A 20,460-nucleotide genomic window follows, 5' to 3' on the forward strand; every position below is an offset into this window, starting at 1 on the left:
CTCGTCTCTCCGAAAAGTAAATTACAAATTCAAGTAAAATGGAAAAAGAAAACCTGTATCCTTCCATGCTTTTCACAAATATTAATATTATTTCCAACAAATAAATTATATTCTTTAAAATTATAAAGGGTGGTAGTAATGAAGGCAATATTAGTGGCAGCCGGTGACAAAATGGTAGCAAATGAACCAAATTGTAGCTATGGATGATAAATCTCTGGCAATGAAAGTGGTTATTAACCGTGGTTGATGGTGATGGTAGTCACGGTTATTAGACTGAACTTGAGATTTACATGTTATAAGCTCGATCAAGAGTTAGATAGATTGATTTGTGTTAATAAAAAAATTAAAATAATATTATTTTTTAAAAAAAAATTAACGATTTTGATAAGATTCATCAAGTCATATCATGTCAATTTTTATTTAAAACCTAACCTGGATCAAGGAATAAGTCAGTTAGGTCTAAAGCAATCTGTGTCGTTGCACACAGTTAACTATTCACTGTGATAATGTAATTATTATTTTACCATTCCTAGAAAAAAATTCAATTGCCTTATTATTGGGGTAATTCGAGCTTTTTGCTAGGCCCATTAATTATTATCATATTAAATGGGGGCAAATATGTATTTTTAACTTTTTAAGCACATTGGAATAACTAGATTGTTCTTAAAAGAATTTTTAAAAAAATTGGCATCTAAGAGCTTTTTCAGTTTTTTAATTTTTAAAGCACATTAAAAAAAACTAGATTACTCTTAAAAGCAAAAAATTGTGACTAGTTTACATTGGCTATTTCATATTTTCATCCTTGTTTTTTTTTTTTTTGTTATATCAAGTTAAATGAAAATGATTTGATCTTTTAATAAATATAAAGTATTATTAAAAGAAAAAATTGATTGGCGCGTGCAATGCCAACATGTAGAATGCCTCTACACTATTAGGGTGACGCGTGAGGAGGTGTGCGTCAGCAAAATGGTAGAATTCAGGATGGAGTTTGAATCATCTTGTGTGGTGCAAAAACCTCTAGTTTGACATCGACGACCTTGTTTTTTTATTTTTATGTTAAATTTGATTTTTTTTTATAGGCCAAGTTAGCTTACTCAGGCCACCCATTTAACAAATCAAAAATCTTGATTCAATTTAAAAGAAAATGTTAAATAAAGATGGTTTTTCCCTTCAAATATACTAGAAAAAATAGGTCAAAACACATGAAATTTTTTTATTTGGTTTGATATATGGTTTTTAAGTTGGTTAGTGTTTTAAGCTTTAAAATGATTTTATAGAGGTTTATATGATGTTTTTGGAGTGTTTTTCTGGTTAAAACAAGTTGAAATTTTGGTTTTTGACGTCCCAAAACCAGGAAAAAATAAAAAAAATATTTTGGTTAAAATAGTATTAATTTTTTTAAATCATGATGTTAATAAAAAAGCTTGTTACTATCAAAATAAAACAAAATAAAATAAAAGGTACATAAACGAGGAAAGAAGATTTTAACTGAAAAATATTTTTTTTCTCCGAAATTTTAATCATTGTTTTTTTTTATGAATATTTACTTTAATCATTACATAATTAAATAAAAATAAATACGAAAAAAACTATGAAAAAAAGGGGAGGGTCAAAGTGCGAACATAGGTAGATGCCAAATCCTATAGTGGGGTGCGCTCGATAAGAAAACACTATGGCCAGCCACTGTTGCATAGTGAGCATCATGACACGTCATTGACCTTTACTTTTTAAGGAGTTCGTTTAAGTTTTATTTTACTTTTCTCTTTGCGGCTGCCTGATCACAGTTTAATCGGCGTGTCAAGTTTTGGTTGGCTTCCTCGTGGACTCCGTTTGACCACAGCCAAGTCAAGCCCTCAAGTGAAAACACGGGCCTCTAATTGCAAAAGGACATGGTGATTTCAGTGAAAAGCAATAAAGATAAAAGGTAAGGGGGTAGAAGAATAAATTCAAGAAGATGTCAAGAGGGTTAAAACTGATAATTCCCTGCCCAATCTATAAAGGCAAACAGGCCGGAAAATAATTGTTTGAATTACATTTTCACCTCGATAGTTTTCTTATCTTCCATTTTCCTCGTGAAAAAAAGAAAATGTTCCACTTTCACTCTTAAATCTAAAAAAGTGAAAAAATATCTAAGAAATTGTCAAATCATTGAGACGTGGTCGTTTTCATCCAGAAGGAAATTTGGTTGGCTCCATATCACATGAAAGCGATTTAGTGTAATTGTTTTGTCCGTTTCTATTATCAATTTGGTGAGGTAAGAGCGCTTCATAACTTCCTTTAGCATTGCAAATTACAAATTTGAAGAGAGTTTGACTTTGACCACGTGGATGTAAAAGATCGAAACATATCTGTTTAATTTCATAACCCTTAATTCTTACGTTAAAAATTAACATAAACCTAAAACCTAAAGGAATTAATTTTTTATATATAACATCAAGACACAAAACACTATAAATGATAACAACGTAATATTATATTGATAAGGATAAATCAGTTTTTTTAGAACAGTAAAATAACTTAATTACTTTTAAAAATATTAAATTTATATCTAAGGTATTTTTAATCTTTTTATTTTTTAAAATATAGTAAAATAACTTAATAACCCTTAAAAACAAAAATTACTAAACCGGTGTTCAATGAATTTTTCATATTTTCATCATGGTTTTTTTATATATAATCAAGTTGACTTGAGAGGAGTTGCTCGACAATTGATTTCATTTAATTTTTATATCTAATTTAGTTCTTATTCTTTTAATTGTTATTTTTTTTGTTTTTTTTTATTATTTTCTTGATTTTTTTATTTTTCAATTTCATCCCTCGTGATTTTATTTAATTTAATTTTTATACCAAATTTGGTCTTCATTCTTTGATTGCTATTTGTTTTGTTTTTTAATCCTTTTCTCAGTTATTTTTTTTCAATTTAATTCCTCGATATTTGAATAATTGAGAATTTTATTTCGTGATTCTGTCGTACTTGTCTTTTATGGAGTAATTCCAATCTTATGACTCGGGTCACAGATTTTGCATATTAACCCGATTTGACATCAATCTTTTTTAGATTTTTTTAATTGATTTTTTTTTCAATTTCATCATTCGACAGTGTGTTATTAAACTTTGAGCTTCGTGATTTCTTTTGTTTTTTTTTTTATAAGGTTATCTTGATCTCATATCTTGTGTTGTAGGTTAGTCGAGTTAATTCGAGTTTCTTTTTATTTTTTTAAATTGATTTTTTTTTCAATTTCTCCTTTCATTATTTAATTTACTTAGAGTTGACCTTCATTTCTTTTATTAAATTTCTTTTGTACATGATTATCCTAGTCTCACGAACAAGCCATGAATTTTTTGTAAAACACGATCATAATAGATGACTTGTCCTTTTCTTCATTTTCTTATTCACCACAATTATATCAGCTATAATCACTTAATCATTATTAGTATCATAATTATCATTACCATCATTGGTATCGCATGTTTACCACCATTACTAACGCTCCATTATTTTCCCAACTCCACCCCTTGTAGTGGTACATCTATACTAAATAAGCCACAACGGGCTATTATGTTGCTAATTTTAAATATATTAAGGGTGGAGATTTTTTTTTTTCTTGATTATGCAAGAGAATGAGGTAAACGATGATGAGAAATTGAGTGAAATAAGGACATTGAGTTGGCATTTATTCATGTCAATAATGTGATATACTCATTTGAATAGTTTGCATGATAGTTCAAGCGATACAAACAAAACCCCCTCCCGCATTTGTCATAATTATAGACGTTTACTATCTACATCCATTAAGCCCTTGAAATTCCCTCCTACGTTTGTGATAATCATGGATGTTCATTGTCTACAACACTCCATTGTACCCATTATGGATTAACTACCTACGTTCATAGGCTTTAGGCTAGGAGGGGAAATATAATTAGTGTGTTAGGTTCAATTAATTAAAAACAAAAACTAACGGTGTAGCTAAATCGCTTTAGTCATGTTCATAAAATAATAATTTGTTAAAATAGTATTTTTTGTGTTTTTTTTAGTTTTATTATTTAACAATTTAATTTTTTTAGTTAAGTTTCTTTTAAAAGAAATTATCATTTAATATTGAATTGTTTTAGAAATTATACTTCATCATTTTTTTAAAAAAATTATATACCGATCTCATGAATTTAGTTTTTTTTACCACGATTTTAAGTTTTAACATTAGATTTGTTGAAAATAGAGCTTCGTAATTTTTTTTTTCAATTTTCTTTATATTAATTTGTCTTGATCTTGTGAATTAAATCGAGAGTTTAACATGTTAACCCGAGTTGACTCGAGTTATTTTTATATTGTTTTTATAATTGAATTTTTTATTTTATCTTTCAATGCTATGTTGGTTAGAAATTAGGTTTCATGTTTTTATTTGCTTTTTATAGGGTTATCCTGATCTCATGAGCCGGATCACATGTTTGGTGGGTTGACTTGGGTAATTTTTGTTATTCTTTTTTTTAATTTAATATTTTTTAAATTTCATCATTCAATATTAGGTTAATTAGAAACTGACATTCATAATTTATTTTAATTTACGTAACTTTTTTTTTAATTTAATATTTTTTTAATTTCATCTTTCAATATCAAGTTAATTAGAAATTGACATTCATAATTTATTTTACTTGTTTTAGTATTATCATGGTCTCATAAACTGGATCATAAATTTAACATATTAACTCAGATCGATCTAATGTGTCGTCGTCTCAATATTTAAAAGAAATATCATTATTTAAAAAAATATCTTTCCATATGTATCATATTTTGAAATAATAATTATTTTTTTACTATTTAAAAATATGTTAGCATTTAATATTTTTTATATTAAAAATAATTAATCTGACCTGCACGTGACTATTATCTAGTATTGGTCTATTCGAGGTTTTAGCTGGCATTGTTTTGGCGTATATTTTCTCATGATATTGTCATTGGTTCGTTGTGAGAATAAGCTCCCAGTTAACTCGTAGTTTTATTAATAAAATCTCCTCTGTAGTTTATGATCTTAGTTTATTTTTTTAATGCTTTTTAAACATTTCTACATGATTGTTGAAGTTGTTTCATGTAAATGACACGTTTCTGGTTCCACGTGTTTCATCTACCATGGATGGTTAAGTCACGTTCATTTACTTTCATAGTTTATCTTTCTCAAAAAATAATATTTAATTGTTCTCCTTGTATCATCCTCTTTGACACTATTTATTTTTCTGTTTTAAAAATATTTTTAAAAAATTTTGATTTTTTTTGTTTTTTTACTTTAAATTAATTTTTTTATATTTTTAGATCATTTTAATGTATTGATATCAAAAATGATTTTTAAAAAATAAAAAATAATATTTTAATATATTTTCAAATGAAAAACATTTTGAAAAATAATTGCAACCACATTTTCAAATATGCTCTTAATATGTACAAGGAATTACCATTTCAGTGTTTTCTTTTCTTTTCTTTTCTTGTAGTTTTCCAAAAATATCTCTCATAATATTTTTCTCGAACATCTTATAATTTTCCTCACTTACTACTTTCATGACAACTACTATTAGTACTATCAAATCATTCCAACCTTAAATATTCATGGTAATTTATTTTTTTTCTTTTATTTTAATGAAAAATATAATTTCATAAATGGAGAGGACTTACATAACCCTTGATAAAAAAATAATATAGATTATAACTAATTTAATTTATCTAGCATATATAAACATGGCATACCTGTGGGTTTGAAACGAATTTTACTTTGTAGATTATGCATTATATATATATATATATATATATATATATATATATATATATATATATATATATATATATATAGGTTTGTTGCATGCTCAATAATAACTCAAAAACCAAATTCGAATTTAGGGTTTATTGTATTATGGAATGCTTTCTTTGAAGCCGAAAACATAATCCTCCAGAAATGATACAATAATTAAAATGCCACGTATTGTACAGGGAACACAAATCATTATGACAAGACATAGGTAAGCAAGGATCCTCGAAGTGAAAAAAGTATAGCCGCGCTATAGAAATATAATTAAAAATAAACTAAAATATTCATGTGGTTTTGATGTTCAGTGAACAAGCGAATAGGAAGATGGTTAAGGATTGAGGTTCTTTTTTAAATTCATTTTAAAAGGTGTTTTTTTAGGATTGGTTAAGAAAAAAATAAAGAAATTAATTAGATGTGTCTGAAATATAAATAAGGTTTAGTTGTGAATTGCACAATCCATGAGAAGAGAGAGTTTTTGCAAATAAATGATCAGAGATAAGGGTCATTATTTTCGGTTCGGTTCGGTTTTTATCAAAAAAAAAGTAACCAAACCGAATTTTTTTAAAAAAAAAAAAACCGAAACCGGGTCAAACCGACCGGTTTCGGTTTGTTTTTTAGGGCAAAAACCGGTTTGGCTCATTTTTTCCGGTTTTGGCTCGGTTTTTTCCAGTTTGGCTCGGTTTTGGCTCGGTTTTTTTCCGGTTTTTTATCGGTTTCGGTTCGGTTTGGTTTTTTCGGTTTTTTGTTTATAAAACCGAAACCGAACCGAACCGGCCGATTTTTTCAAAAATTTAATCGGTTTTTTCGGTTATTTTTTTTCCGGTTTAATCGGTTTTCCGGTTTTTTTGCTCACCCCTAATCAGAGATAAAGTTCCAGAAAAGTGATTTTTTTTGGAAAATGGTATTTTTGAAAAGTAAATTATTTTTTGATGTTTGGTAGTGTCATAGAAAATAAATTGAAAAATATTTTCCAGTGTTTGGTTATGTTATAGAAAATAAGTTGGAAAATAGCTTATTAATGTTTTATTTTTTTTCAAGTTTATTAAAATAATAAGGAACAAATCTTACAATTAAAAAGTTGAATGATAATGAAATTGAAAAAAAAATCTAATTTCATAAATGATCTCAACTAAAATAAATAATAATCAAAATAATAGAGATCAAATCTAACAGATAAAAAAATTTAAAAGATGATGAAATTAAAATAATAATAATTATAATTTCATAAATTATTTTAAATAAAATAAGTAACAATCAATAGAATGAGAACCAAATTTGATGATAAAAAATTTCAATTAAAAAAATAACAAGAGAAAAGTAAATAATAGTTATAAAAATAAGGACCAAAGTTAATATAAAAATCAAATTAAATCAAATTTTAAGGGATGAAATTGAAAAAAAAAAGATTCAAACATAATATATAGCAATCGAAAGTTTGAGGACTAAATTTGACATAATCAGCAAGTAATATGATATTTTTATTTTTTTCACAACTTCTATAAAGTGTTTTCCGGCCAAAATAAAAGAAAAACACTTTCCTGAAAATCAAGCCATTTTTTTTTTACAGGAAAGTGTTTTCCGTTGACTAGTTTTTATATTGTCAAACAAACATATGAGAGTTTGGAATGTGGTTTTCCAGAAATCAGTTTTTAAAAAACAAACGCACCCAAAAAGAACGGGATGTTTCTTTATTTAAAAGGTGTTTGTTTCAAAAAATAATATTTTATAAATAAAAAATATTCTTTTATAAAACATTTTACATTGAAATAAAATTTGTGATGTTAGATGAATAGTAATGTAAAAAATAAAGTGATGATAAAATAATGATGATGTGTATACTTTAGTTGTGGTTAGGGTAGTGTTTATAATGGGAGTGGTAGTGGAGAAAGTGGTAGTGTTGACAGAGATAGCAATAATGAGATAATTATTAAAATAATTAGATGATATTATGAGTGAATTAATGAGTAAAATATTTTATAAAATTCCACTAGCTAGAATTATTTTTCAACTAATAGACTAAATTTAAAATTTAATTATGAAATATTTTATATCAAAAAAAATTTATATAAATCTTTTTATAAAAAACAAATGTGTAAAATATCGATTAATTTTCATATAAATATTCTTAAAAAACAATATGCAGAATATTTTAGGTAAAACAAATACCTTCTCAATTAAAATAAAATAAAATTTATAGTCAAAAGCAAGGCTATTTTTTCATTATTATTGTCCACGGGGTCTAGTATAGCAGCAAGTGTTTCTAGCGGTTGTCCAGGTCTGTTTGTTTCGGCGTTTCAGAAGCGTTTTTGATAAAATTTGAAAATTTTTTATTTTTTTATTAACTTCAAATTAATATGTTTTTAGTGTTTTCAAATCATTTTGATGTGCTGATGTCAAAAATAATTTTTAAAAAATAAAAAAACATCATCGTCATGTATTTTGGCACGAAAAGCTATTTGAAAAGCAACCGCAACCACACTACCAAACAAACCCATTTGCTAGCATTCTACTCATCTACCATCAAGATCTATTAGCTTAACAGTATAAACACCCCTGAGTATATGCCTTTTTTGATCGACACCCTTTTATTTATTTATTCCCTATTTCAACTTGCAAACCAAAGGGTGTTTTAATTGGAATCCCTTCTATTATATTTCATCCTATTTAACCATTGAATATCACGCACAAGTCACTTATTTTAATTTTAAAATACCAAAAAGTTATGAGATTGTCTATGGTTATTTTTTTTTATGATAATTTTATAATAACATGAATGGTGTTTTTATTGTAATATCAGTGGAAGTTATTTTATTTTTAATTTAAAAAATACACCATTGCAAACTAGGCTAACCCTAGCTAACATATCAAATCTGCGACTTGAGCCATGAATCTAACTAGAATTAATAACATTATTTTTTTAAAATAATTTTTATTTAATTATACGACAATAAAAAAATAAACTGTCAAGAAATCAACCAGATAAAATTAAGAAAAATAATGGTTGTAATGTTTTTTGTTAATATTATAAAAAAAACCATTATACTATTGTTATAAAACAAAGTAAAAATTGAATGATATTTAATAAAATGATATCTATAATATAATTTAAGAACTTGGTCAATTAATATATTTATAACATTTTAAATTAATTAAATTTGAAAAAATAAATTTGAATTAAAGAAAAAACAAAAATAGGTTACGCAAGCCCACACACCTAGTCTTAGAAAAAAAGCCCGAGGGCACTTGGACTTGGAAGCTCGCGGTTGAACCTAGTTTTGTTTTTTTTTTTCCTCAAGTGTCGTCCACTTCTTTATTTCTTTTATTTCTTTAAATTGGGTGACAAGTCATCTACTCGGTATGCTGTCTAGAATTCAACAATCATTACAGTGATTGAAAAATCGGGAAGAAGTGTTTGCCCTAAAAATCAATTTTTTATCTATTTTCATCTAAAAACATCATAAAAATCTATACAAATCGTGTAATAACCTTGAAATACCAAAATATTTTAAATAAAAAACAACAAAAGTCAATAGAATGTAAGAAATCAAAATCAAACATGATCTACTTTTCTTGTCATTTTAGAGAAAAAAATCACCTCCATTCAACTTCTATCGAGAAGAAAAACTCATTGACACAAATATCTTTTTTTTGGTTAAATTGTGGCTTAATGACAACCTCATTGTTTTTCAATGAGTTTCTCTCTCTCTTTCTCTTCATAGCACAAAGACTAATAAATAAATAAAATAAGTTTTTAGATCAAAATAAAAATTATAAAAACTTTAAAATTAATTATGTATTTTCTTCATACTTTATATCGTGGTCTTCTCAGTTCTCACTTTAAAAATTTTATTTTTATTATAATTAAAAATTTTATCTCGTGGAATTAGGCCATAAAAGGATGGGATAAAAAACAAAATCAAATGATAAAATTAAAAAAATAAAAATGAAAAGAAATTCAATTGCTTCGTTATTTATTTATATGAACAGAGGAGTGGGGGGAAACTAAGTCGTTTTAGTTTATGTACTAACTTGCACTAACAAGCCTAATCCACTAGATTGAAACAAACCGACATGTCCTAATAGAAAAAAGGTTTAAGGACGGAAATTAAATATTAGAGAACACAATTGGACTCCAATGTATTTCCACCAAAACCCATTACCAAAATTATACTAGTTTCAAAAACAAAAACAACACCAACGATAAATAAGTTTCTGTTTATTTTTACCTTTCAAGAGTATTTTTAAAAAATTTAATTTTTTTTATGTTTTTATATACTTTAAATTAATATTTTTTAAAATTAAAAAAATATTATTTTAATATTTTTCAAATAAAAAACTCTTTAAAAAATAACTATAATAAATATTATAGAAGAAAAGGAAGTGGCATTCACACTCTCTCCCTCTCCCCATTACCAACACCAGAATAAAACCCCACTCACATGCCACCTCCACTCTCCTCCCTTTCTCTCACCTTACCCCTCTCCTCTGCCCTCCATTGGCATTTTCACCTCCCTCTTCCACTCCCTGTAATAAATTATTCCTAACAAAAACAGGCCAAAACCCCAAAATACCAAAAAAGGACAAAAACATATAAAAAAAAGAAAGAAAGTAAAAAAACCCATCCCAAAACACAAAAACACCATTAAAACATAGAAGAAGCACAGACTGGGAATCTAACCACCACCTCCTCTCCTTCTCTCTCCTTCTCTCTCTCTTTCTCTTCCAAGTCCATACCACAATGGACTTCATTTGAGAGAAGAAGAAAGACCCACAGAAAAAGTTTCGTCTTTTGTATTTAATGGCAGCTCCAAGTGGGTTAAGTTTAGACCCACCACAACCTCCAACAACTACAGAAGTATGTCAATGGCTAAAGAACTTACCTTTAGCACCTGAATACCGTCCAACACTATCTGAATTCCAAGATCCAATTGCTTACATTTTCAAAATTGAAAAAGAAGCTTCTCAATATGGAATCTGCAAAATTATCCCTCCTGTCTTACCCTCTGCTAAAAAAACCACTCTTTCTAATCTCAACCGCTCTCTCTGCGCCCGTAACGGTGGTTCTTCCGCCCCCACATTCACCACACGACAGCAGCAGATCGGATTTTGCCCCAGGAAACCCCGCCCTGTTCAAAAACCCGTGTGGCAGAGCGGGGAGACCTACACATTTCAAGAATTTGAAACCAAGGCTAGAACCTTTGAGAAGAATTACTTGAAGAAGTTCTTTAAGAAGGGAGCTCTTTCTCCATTAGAAATTGAAACCCTTTATTGGAAAGCTACTTTAGATAAGCCTTTTTCTGTAGAATATGCGAATGATATGCCTGGTTCTGCGTTTTCTCCGAGGAAAAAGGAGGGACAAGGAGGGGTTGCTGGGGAGGGAATGAGTGTGGGGGATACTGAGTGGAATATGAGGGGAGTTTCAAGGGCAAAAGGGTCCTTGTTGAGGTTTATGAAGGAGGAAATACCTGGGGTTACTTCGCCTATGGTTTATGTTGGGATGATGTTTAGTTGGTTTGCTTGGCATGTTGAGGATCATGATTTGCATAGCTTAAATTATATGCATATGGGTGCTGGGAAGACTTGGTATGGTGTGCCTAGAGAGGCTGCTGTTGCATTTGAGGAAGTTGTTAGGGTTCATGGGTATGGCGGAGAGATTAATCCTCTTGGTGAGTTAGTTTTGTTTTTGTTTTTTTTTTCTCTAGGCATTCAATGTTGGAGCTACTAGTAATTAGATTCCACTGTTTTTGGGATATTTATATCCTTCTTTAATTGCATTGGTAGTTTTGTGTGTTGTTTTTTACATGTCCGTGTGAATTTTGTAGAATCTAGTTAAATGGACGAATATTGGAGGTGTGTAGTAAGGATTAGATGTCATGCTTGTTTATTTGAACAATATGTTTTGACAATTGTTAGTACTGGGAATGTTCTGAGCAACTGATGTAAGTTATAAAGATAGATCATGGAGCTATACACTTGGCAAGAAAGGCAGTGGTTGATTTGTCTGGGATGGTTTTAATTTGTGCATTCTGACTTGCTTTGAGAGCTCTGAGGTTTGATAGTGTCTTTTAGTGATGGTTTTGCTTGTTACTGTACAAGTCCTTGATTGAATCTATAAAGTTTTTATGCTTTACTTAAAGTTTAAGCCGCTGTGATAGATACTGAGTGGGTTGTCTTGCTTTTGCTTTTTCATAGACATTGTGTGATCTAACTAGTTATGAGAAGGTTGTAGTGCATTTCATGTGCCTTTATCTTGGAGTGTTTTTTTTTAAGTGTTTTTATTTTAGGGTTTAATGACCATTCAGTTAAATTTCTTGGTGATTTCTGTGTTTATTCCTATCAGTTTCTGTATCTAGTAGTAATTCTTAGTAGCTATTTTGAGTCACTTGAAATGAATTGGAGGCACAAGCATGAAGGATAAGTGTAGACTAATTCCAAGCAAATATTATGCGATATCTTCATCTGCAAAAAGTTTAATTCTGGTTGGAGAGATGATCATGCATGAAATTCTGACATTCTCCATGTAACTGATATGTGATTTTTTTTTTCATGTTGATAGTACACAGTGAATGTAGGTCTCCTCTCCCTCCTTCACTGGTTCTTGCTTAGTTGCCTTAGAACTTTCCTTAGCTTTCTACCCATATTATATGCAACTATGTGAGCAACTTCTAGCTCTTCCATCTCCTTATTGTGTCACCTGAATTTATCCTCTCGAGATGAAGAAACAAGCATGTTTTTTCTTCCTTATGAGAATAGGTGCTTTTGTGACTTACCTGCACTGCTTTCATATGTCACTTTGAAGATGTGGGATTCATGTTTGATGGAAAGGCACTTTATGTGGGATCCAGTTAATTGATGAGAATATTTCTTTTTATCTTCTTGATTATCTTGCTCTTAAAAAAATTGTTATGCTGTTTTATTGACTGCATCTGTGCCAAGTAAAAGCAACTTCGTTTAGATTTTAGAATCAATAGATGGCAGTTGTCTTTATTTTTGAGGATTCATTCTAATCAACTGAGTACTGAACTCCACTTTCACCCTTGATCTATCAGTTACATTTGCTGTTCTTGGTGAGAAGACGACAGTAATGTCACCTGAAGTATTTATCAGTGCAGGTGTACCATGCTGCAGGTACCCTCTTAATCCCTGCTCTGTTCTGCTCCTAAGCATTCTCCTTTAGCTTTCCAATAACTTCCTTAAATTTCATTATATGGGTCACTCGTTTACGTATGAACTTTAGAATTTTATGATGCTATTTCCTTGACTTAATTAAACGTGATTGATTAATTAGCAGTTCAGTATGATTGAGAACTGAGTTGAAGTGCAGGGAAAGACGGTCAATCCTTCAAAAGTGATCTCTTAAGGACCAGAATTTCATCTTAACCTTTCCCTTCACCGCCTAAAGAGCAAACCATAATACTTGCATAGAGCCTTTAATGTTTTGCATGTGGCATGACTTTTATCTCTGTATTTCTAATGCTTCCAGTTGCTCCAAATCAGGTTAGTCCAAAATGCTGGGGAATTTGTGGTCACCTTCCCAAGAGCCTATCATTCAGGGTTCAGTCATGGTAAATTGCCTTCATATCTCACTTTAGCATCCTTCTTTGGGACAGTGATTATGCTGTTGTTACTTTTGTTGATGCAAGTACATGCTTCATCCTTTATATTTGACTTCCAGGATTCAATTGCGGGGAGGCAGCCAATATTGCAACGCCTGAATGGTTGATGGTTGCTAAAGATGCTGCTATTCGAAGAGCTTCAATCAATTACCCTCCTATGGTGTCTCATTTCCAGTTACTGTATGATCTTGCACTCGAATTTTGTACAAGGTATCCTGATTGAACATTTGCAACTTTCTTCTTGGTTGTTGAACTGCCAGTACAATTCTTTCAATACCTTGCCTGTGGGCTGTTTCAAAAATTTGATTATTTCAAATTCAAGATAGTTTTTATTAACTTTGTGCTGTTGTACCCATAGCATAGCAAGAGTTTCAATTCATTATTCTATATCTACTAATCTTGAAACTTAGTAGAGTTTGAGATCTTCAGCATCACACTGCTGGGAAGAATTTCATTGGAAATCTATCATATTGTCACCTCATTATTTGGTAATTCATTATTTAAGTTGATCCAAGTCTATTCTGTATTTTATTCCTAGGTGAGTGTCTCTAGCATGTGAACTGATCTGTTGACATTCTATTTTAGGATGCTACCCTTTATTCCACATGCAATATTCGTTATGATTATAGAATCCTCATAGCCTTTATTTTCTCCCTTCCAGAATACCCATGAACATCATTGCTAAACCACGGAGTTCAAGACTGAAAGATAAGCAAAAGGGTGAAGGAGAAATGCTGGTTAAAGAGCAATTTGTGAAAAATATGATACAGAATAATGACCTGCTTCATATTCTTGGAAAAGGATCTTCAGTGGTGCTTCTTCCACGAGGTTCTTCAGACATTTCTGTTTGTTCAAAATTACGAGTTGGATCCCAGTTAAGAGACAACCCCACCCTTGGATTATGCAGCCAGAAGGATGTTATGAAATCCTCAAAAAGCTCAGGTTCTGGTGACATCTTGCAGGACAAGAACCAGGAAATCAATCAAGTGAAAGGCATCTTTTCAGTGAAAGCAAAGTTTGCTTCTTTGTGTGAAAGGAATAGATTTTCCACATTAAATGGAAATGAATGCTCACAGAGTATGAACATAGGCACTGAAAGAGGTCGTTCCATTCATGGTGATAAGTTGTCAGATCAGAGACTGTTTTCATGCGTCACATGCGGGATATTGAGCTTTGATTGCCTTGCCATCATTCAACCAAAGGAAGCAGCTTCTAGATACCTCATGTCAGCTGATTGCAGCTTCTTTAATGATTGGGCCGTTGGTTCTGGAGTAACTAGGGATGTTTTTGCTGTTGCTGGTGGGATTGCAAACATTTCTGAGCAGAATTCCTCAAGTATGTTTGATGGAAAAACTCTACGTCTTTTGTTACTTGCCTCTATATTACACAATAACATAGTAGTCAAAGTCAAGTGGTACTTAGTTATGATCCAACCATGTGTTTAATTGGACACTGATGTGTTGTCTGGAATTTGGATTGCCTGATACAAACCCTTAACATCAGTATACCAATGTTGAAGCCTCTGGCTAAGACCTGACCTCAGGAGTAGGGAGGATTTGGGCAGGTTGATCTTAATTAAATGATACCTTAATCCCCTCACAAATCATTGATGATGCTTTAAAGATTAAGTTTTATTATTTTTCATTTTATGTGGGCATATCAGTTGGTAGTCAGAATTGCTGTTCTTGATGCAGTGGTATTTGTTGATATTCATGAACATATTCATGAACATTAGGAAAGGGATTACTGGGAAAGAGCATACTTGTTCTTTGGAGGAAAATAAATATGAAAATACTTGGGGCCAATCCATTACAGAACAGTTGCAGTGTGTTAATATGATAAAAAATAAATAAATTATGTTTTTGTGGAATTCATCGGAATAAAAGTGGTCATGTTTACAAGTTATCTGGATCAACAGTGATTTTATTTGTTCAAAACTTTCCCTGATTTGTCTCTTTCTGATTTGAAATGGACTAGGAAAAATCTTTGGATTTGTCATACAATGATGAGTGGATTAAAGTAAAAAATCTGCTGCATGCCATAATAATGTTCTCAGGAAATGTTGGTGTGCTGAACCTGTTTTAGATCAAGCTGCACATTCTGCTGTCTAAATTCTTTGTATACCAACACACTTATCCAACCAGCTACACATTATATTTAACCTGCATATTGTATTTGTCTTTGTTTGCGTTTTCTTTGTGGTTTCATGCTTTCCTTCTTATAGCTGCTAGTTTTCAACATGGATATCTTTGCTCTAAAACAGGGTGGGTGGAAAAGAATACCGCGGCTGGTTTTTATGACGTCCCTGTTCAATCTCCTAATTACCAAATTCAGATGGCAGATCAAGGTGTTGAAGTGGCTTCCAGCTCTGCAAAACAGTTAGAGGCTTCTGCTCTTGGCCTGTTAGCTTTGAATTATGGAAATTCTTCTGACTCTGAGGAAGATCAGGTTGAAGCAGATCTATCTCACCATGATGAAATTAACATGACAAACTGTCCATTAGAAAACAAATATCAGTGTCAGAGTTCCGCCTTCCCTTCTTACAAGCAGAAGGACTATGATGCTGCAACCGGTGGTCTCCCTCAATCTCCATCAAGACTTGATGAGCGGGATGATGTTCCTCTCAAAGCTAATGATATGAATCCAGAACATGGAGATAGACGAGATGATTTCAAGGATAAAACTGATGAGTGTTCTTTTGGCTTCCCAACCGGTAACCTTGCTTCAATTGAATCAAACAGTTTGGATGGTAGATACAGAGATCCGATGTCAATGTCACACGTGTCTTTAAATTGTTCCCCAATTGTCCATGATATTGAAAAAACAAAGTTCAACAGGCCTATTGCACCAATAGAGAATCCAGACATGCCATTTACCCAAAGATCTGACAAAGATTCTTCATGCATGCATGTGTTCTGTCTTGAGCATGCTGTAGAAATAGAACAGCAACTTCGTCAAATTGGTGGAGTACATATATTGCTTCTCTGTCATCCAGGTGTGTTTTTCTTTTTCTTCTTCTTTATATGGTTGAGGCCATAGAAGTTTTTCGTAATAGAATAAGCACTACCTTCTCTCCTTTCCGGTTTCCTTCTTTTCTAGTGTTTGTTTGTTTTTCAAAATCAAGTTTCATGTAGAACTTTTCTTTTTGGGTGGTGCATGGCAAAGCATGAATGTAGAGATCATGAGATAATTGAGTGTGGTCATACCAGCACACTTGCTGTAGGTTGGTTTGTGATTTTCAAGTAGCTAGACTGACCCTAGAACGGGGAATATGCACCTTTTTTGTTTTGCTTTTCTGTTTCAAGTGACCATACATTGTACCTGTTCATGATGGTTTAGACTTTAGAGTGTCATACCATTTTGTTTCGCTGCATGGTTCATGTAGTTCTCGTAGATTGGTCTTGATTAATACTAAGTGAACTCTAATCTCCATAATAAGCAAATATTTTTGCAAAGAGCACCAAGGGGTGCAATCCATACACAACAAACAAGAAGCTTATTTACAAGACAAGGAATCTGCAAAAGCTTTAGTTGTGGAAAAAATAAACAAAATATTGTTTCCTATATGAAAACCATAAGTGAAGAGCCTTTATCCAGCTTCAAAAAAACAGCACTCCACACTTGCCAAAAAAGTTCACAAGTCAAGAATTTTCCTTTCATCTGTGCGCTTTAAACCCCTTGGAGCCTTACCCTCCTTTTCAATTGTCCTGGTTTCTAAGGACAAGATTTCCATTTCTGAAGAGAATTTGATCATGTGGATTGTGTTTTTAAGAGAGAGAATCTGTGTAACATGGATGAAAAAGAGTTGCTGCTCCATGCTATTCCTTTGTCCCTATCAGTGCCACAGCAAGAAAATTGCACTATGCTCCATTATATTACACACATTTACTCTCTACAGGCCCTCAGTTTTTCTGTGAAAGTGCCACTTAAGCTGGAGAAAGTGTAGTCAATGTGTGATGATAAATCAATATGGCAACTCTATCCATCATAGTTTTTTCAGAAAACTTTATTATGCTCAAGTCATCTCTCCAGATTATATCCACTATTATAGCAAGAAGTTGCTTATTATTTATCTGTTTACTTGAATTCATGGATTTTCATTAAACTTTTACAGAGTATCCCAGGATTGAAGGGGAGGCAAAGTTAGTGTCAGAAGAACTGGGGATTGATCATCTATGGAATGACATCACTTTCAGGGATGCTGCCAAAGAGGACGAGGAGAGGATCCAGTCAGCTTTGGATAGTGAGGAAGCCATACCAGGGAGTGGGGACTGGGCTGTAAAGTTGGGGATCAATCTCTTTTTCAGTGCCAACCTCAGCCGATCTCCTTTTTATAGTAAGCAGATGCCATACAATTCTGTTATATACAATGCGTTTGGTCTTGCTTCTTCAGTTAGCTCGACCCCAAAATTCAAGGTGTATGGAAGGAGGTCTGGCAAACCAAAAAAAGTTGTGGCTGGGAAATGGTGTGGAAAAGTTTGGATGTCAAATCAAGTTCATCCCTTTCTAGTGATAAGTGATCATGTGGATCAAGATCATGAACAAGAACAAGAAAGAAGCTTCCATGCTTCGGCAACACCAGATGAAAAGCTTGAGAAAAAACCACAAACCAGCAACAAAACTGAAACCACTAGAAAATCTGGGAGGAAGAGGAAAATAACAGCAGGGAGTCGATCGATTAAGAAAGTAAAGTGTCTGGAAGCAGAAGAACCGGATTCAGAAGACTCGATGGGGGATAATTGTCATAGGCAGCGTGTGAGGTGCAGGCGCAAATGGGCCAAATCTGTTGAGAGTGATGATGCAGTTTCAGATGATCCATTAGCAGAGCATGTTCGTCAGCAGTATAGGAGAATGCGTAGAAGCAAGCAAGCCAAATCTATCAAGAGGGAAAATACTGTTTCTTATGCTTCAGTGGAGAACAAGTTTCAAAAGCAGCTTAAGAGAGCTCACAGGAGTGACCGAGCCAAATTTTTTGAGAGACGATCTGCAGCTTCTGATAACTCACTGGATGATAATAGTGATCAGTGGCATGAGAGAGCTCCAAGAAGCACACAAGCAAAATATACTGAGAGTGAAGATGCATTTTCAGATGATTCACCAGAGGAGAGTTCTCGTTGGCTACATGGGAGGGTTCCTAAGAGCAAACAATTGAAATATATTGACAAGGAAGGTGTGATTTCAGATGATTCAATGGAGAGTGACTCTCATCAGCACAACAGGAGGGTATCTAGAGGCAAGCGAGCCCAACTTATTAAAAGGAACGATGTGGTTTCTGATGATTCATTGGATGAAAGTGCATATCAGCGGCTCCCGAGATTTTCTAGAAGCAAGCTAGCCAAATTAATTGAGAGGGAAAATGCAGTTTCGGATGATTCATTGGACGACAATATCCATCAGCATCATGGAAGGGTTCTTAAAAGCAAGCAAGCCAAATTTGTTGAAGGGGAAGATGCAATTTCAGACGATTCTCATGAGGACAATACTGACTGGCAGCGCAAAAGAATTCCTAGAAGCAAAATGGCCAAATTTGTTGAGAGTGAAGATGCAGCTTCAGATGATCTGCAGGAAGATGATACCCATGAGCATCGCAGAAGAATTCCAAAAAGCAAAAAGATGAACTTTATTGAGAGGGAAGTTGTAATTTCTGATGATCTGTGGGAGAATAATACTCATCGGCACCCTAGGAAGGCTCCTAGAAGCAAGCAAGCCAGATTTATTGAGAGGGAAGATCTTGTTTCAGATGACTTGCTGGAGGATAATTCTGATCAGCAGCAGAAGAGGATTCTTCGAAGCAAGCAGAAGAAATCTGCAACACTTTGCCAAATGAAACAAGGGACTCGGAAACCAAAGCACATTGCCCCCAAGATGATAAAAAAAGAAACCCTGAAATTAATAAAACAAGAGAGGCAAATAAAGCAAGAGACTCCTCAGCAACGTATTGGTAAAAGTGAGCTGAATGCTAGGCAGTTTGATTCACATTCTGAAGAGGGGGTAGAAGGTGGACCTAGCACGCGCCTTAGGAAAAGACCCTCAAAGCCTCCAAAACAGTTGGAAACAAAGCTGAAAGAAAAGCAACAAAACAGTAGGAAAAAACTGAAGGATGCTTCAGCAGTGAAGGCTCCAGTTGGCAGAAAGAATGTTAAAATAAAAGATGAGGAAGCAGAATATCAGTGTGACATTGACGGGTGCACAATGAGTTTTGGATCAAAACAAGAGCTTGCAATGCACAAAAGAAACATTTGTCCAGTCAAGGGGTGTGGAAAGAAGTTCTTCTCACACAAATATTTAGTTCAGCATCGCCGAGTCCACATAGATGACCGCCCTCTCAAGTGCCCTTGGAAGGGATGCAAGATGACGTTCAAGTGGGCATGGGCCCGGACAGAACATATCAGGGTTCACACAGGTGAGCGTCCATATGTGTGTGCTGAGGAAGGCTGTGGACAAACATTCAGATTTGTGTCAGATTTCAGTCGTCACAAGCGTAAGACTGGTCATTCGGCAAAGAAAAGCAGGGGGTAATATAAAGAACAAATGTAATTTAACATTGCTAATGAAATTGTTCATTTGACAGGGTAGGGCTAGGTTTAAAAGATAGAGATTAGAGTTTCCCTGTAATTGTCATTGAGAGTAACAATTAATTCTCTTCACCAGGGGTTTAAGTGGCCTTCCATTTACTGCAACCTGAGCAGTTGCTTGGATATTGAAACAGATTAATCTCCAATCATTGCCAAATGCCAATTCTTGTTTCTATTTAAGAGTTCGAGGATGTTGCTGTTCTGATTAGCTGGGGCGCAGTCACTAGAACAAGGTTAAGGTTAGTATGTGAATCAAGTAGCTGAAAAGAATTTCCAAGCCATAATGTTTGTGATATTGTTTCCTATCATCCCACTGCTCTTATCAGCTTTTCGCTATTTTAAGCTGGCAGATACTGAAGTTCTCTAGTGTGCAAACCCTTGCTCAATACAATGACTGCATAAAGAAGACTCTCTTTGTGGAACTACGTTTCCTTTGAAGTTCTGGGAATGGTTGGGTCGATTTTTTTTTCTTTCATG

At 32.7% G+C, this 20,460-nt stretch overlaps 1 protein-coding gene across 1 annotated transcript; it reads left to right on the forward strand.

Moving 5' to 3' along the window:
• Positions 1 to 10,264: 10,264 nt before the first annotated feature.
• LOC7463086 (lysine-specific demethylase REF6) lies at positions 10,265 to 20,163 on the forward strand. The gene is made up of 7 exons (XM_024586511.2): positions 10,265 to 11,458; positions 12,842 to 12,920; positions 13,290 to 13,357; positions 13,468 to 13,618; positions 14,070 to 14,743; positions 15,672 to 16,403; positions 17,523 to 20,163. Exons 1-7 carry the CDS (start codon positions 10,591 to 10,593, stop codon positions 19,925 to 19,927), a joined length of 4,977 nt encoding a protein of 1,658 aa, XP_024442279.1. The 5' UTR covers positions 10,265 to 10,590; the 3' UTR covers positions 19,928 to 20,163.
• The last annotated feature ends 297 nt before the right edge of the window (positions 20,164 to 20,460 follow it).

The sequence above is a fragment of the Populus trichocarpa genome, chromosome 15 (genome assembly GCF_000002775.5).
Source record: "Populus trichocarpa isolate Nisqually-1 chromosome 15, P.trichocarpa_v4.1, whole genome shotgun sequence".
Taxonomy (NCBI): Eukaryota; Viridiplantae; Streptophyta; class Magnoliopsida; order Malpighiales; family Salicaceae; genus Populus; species Populus trichocarpa.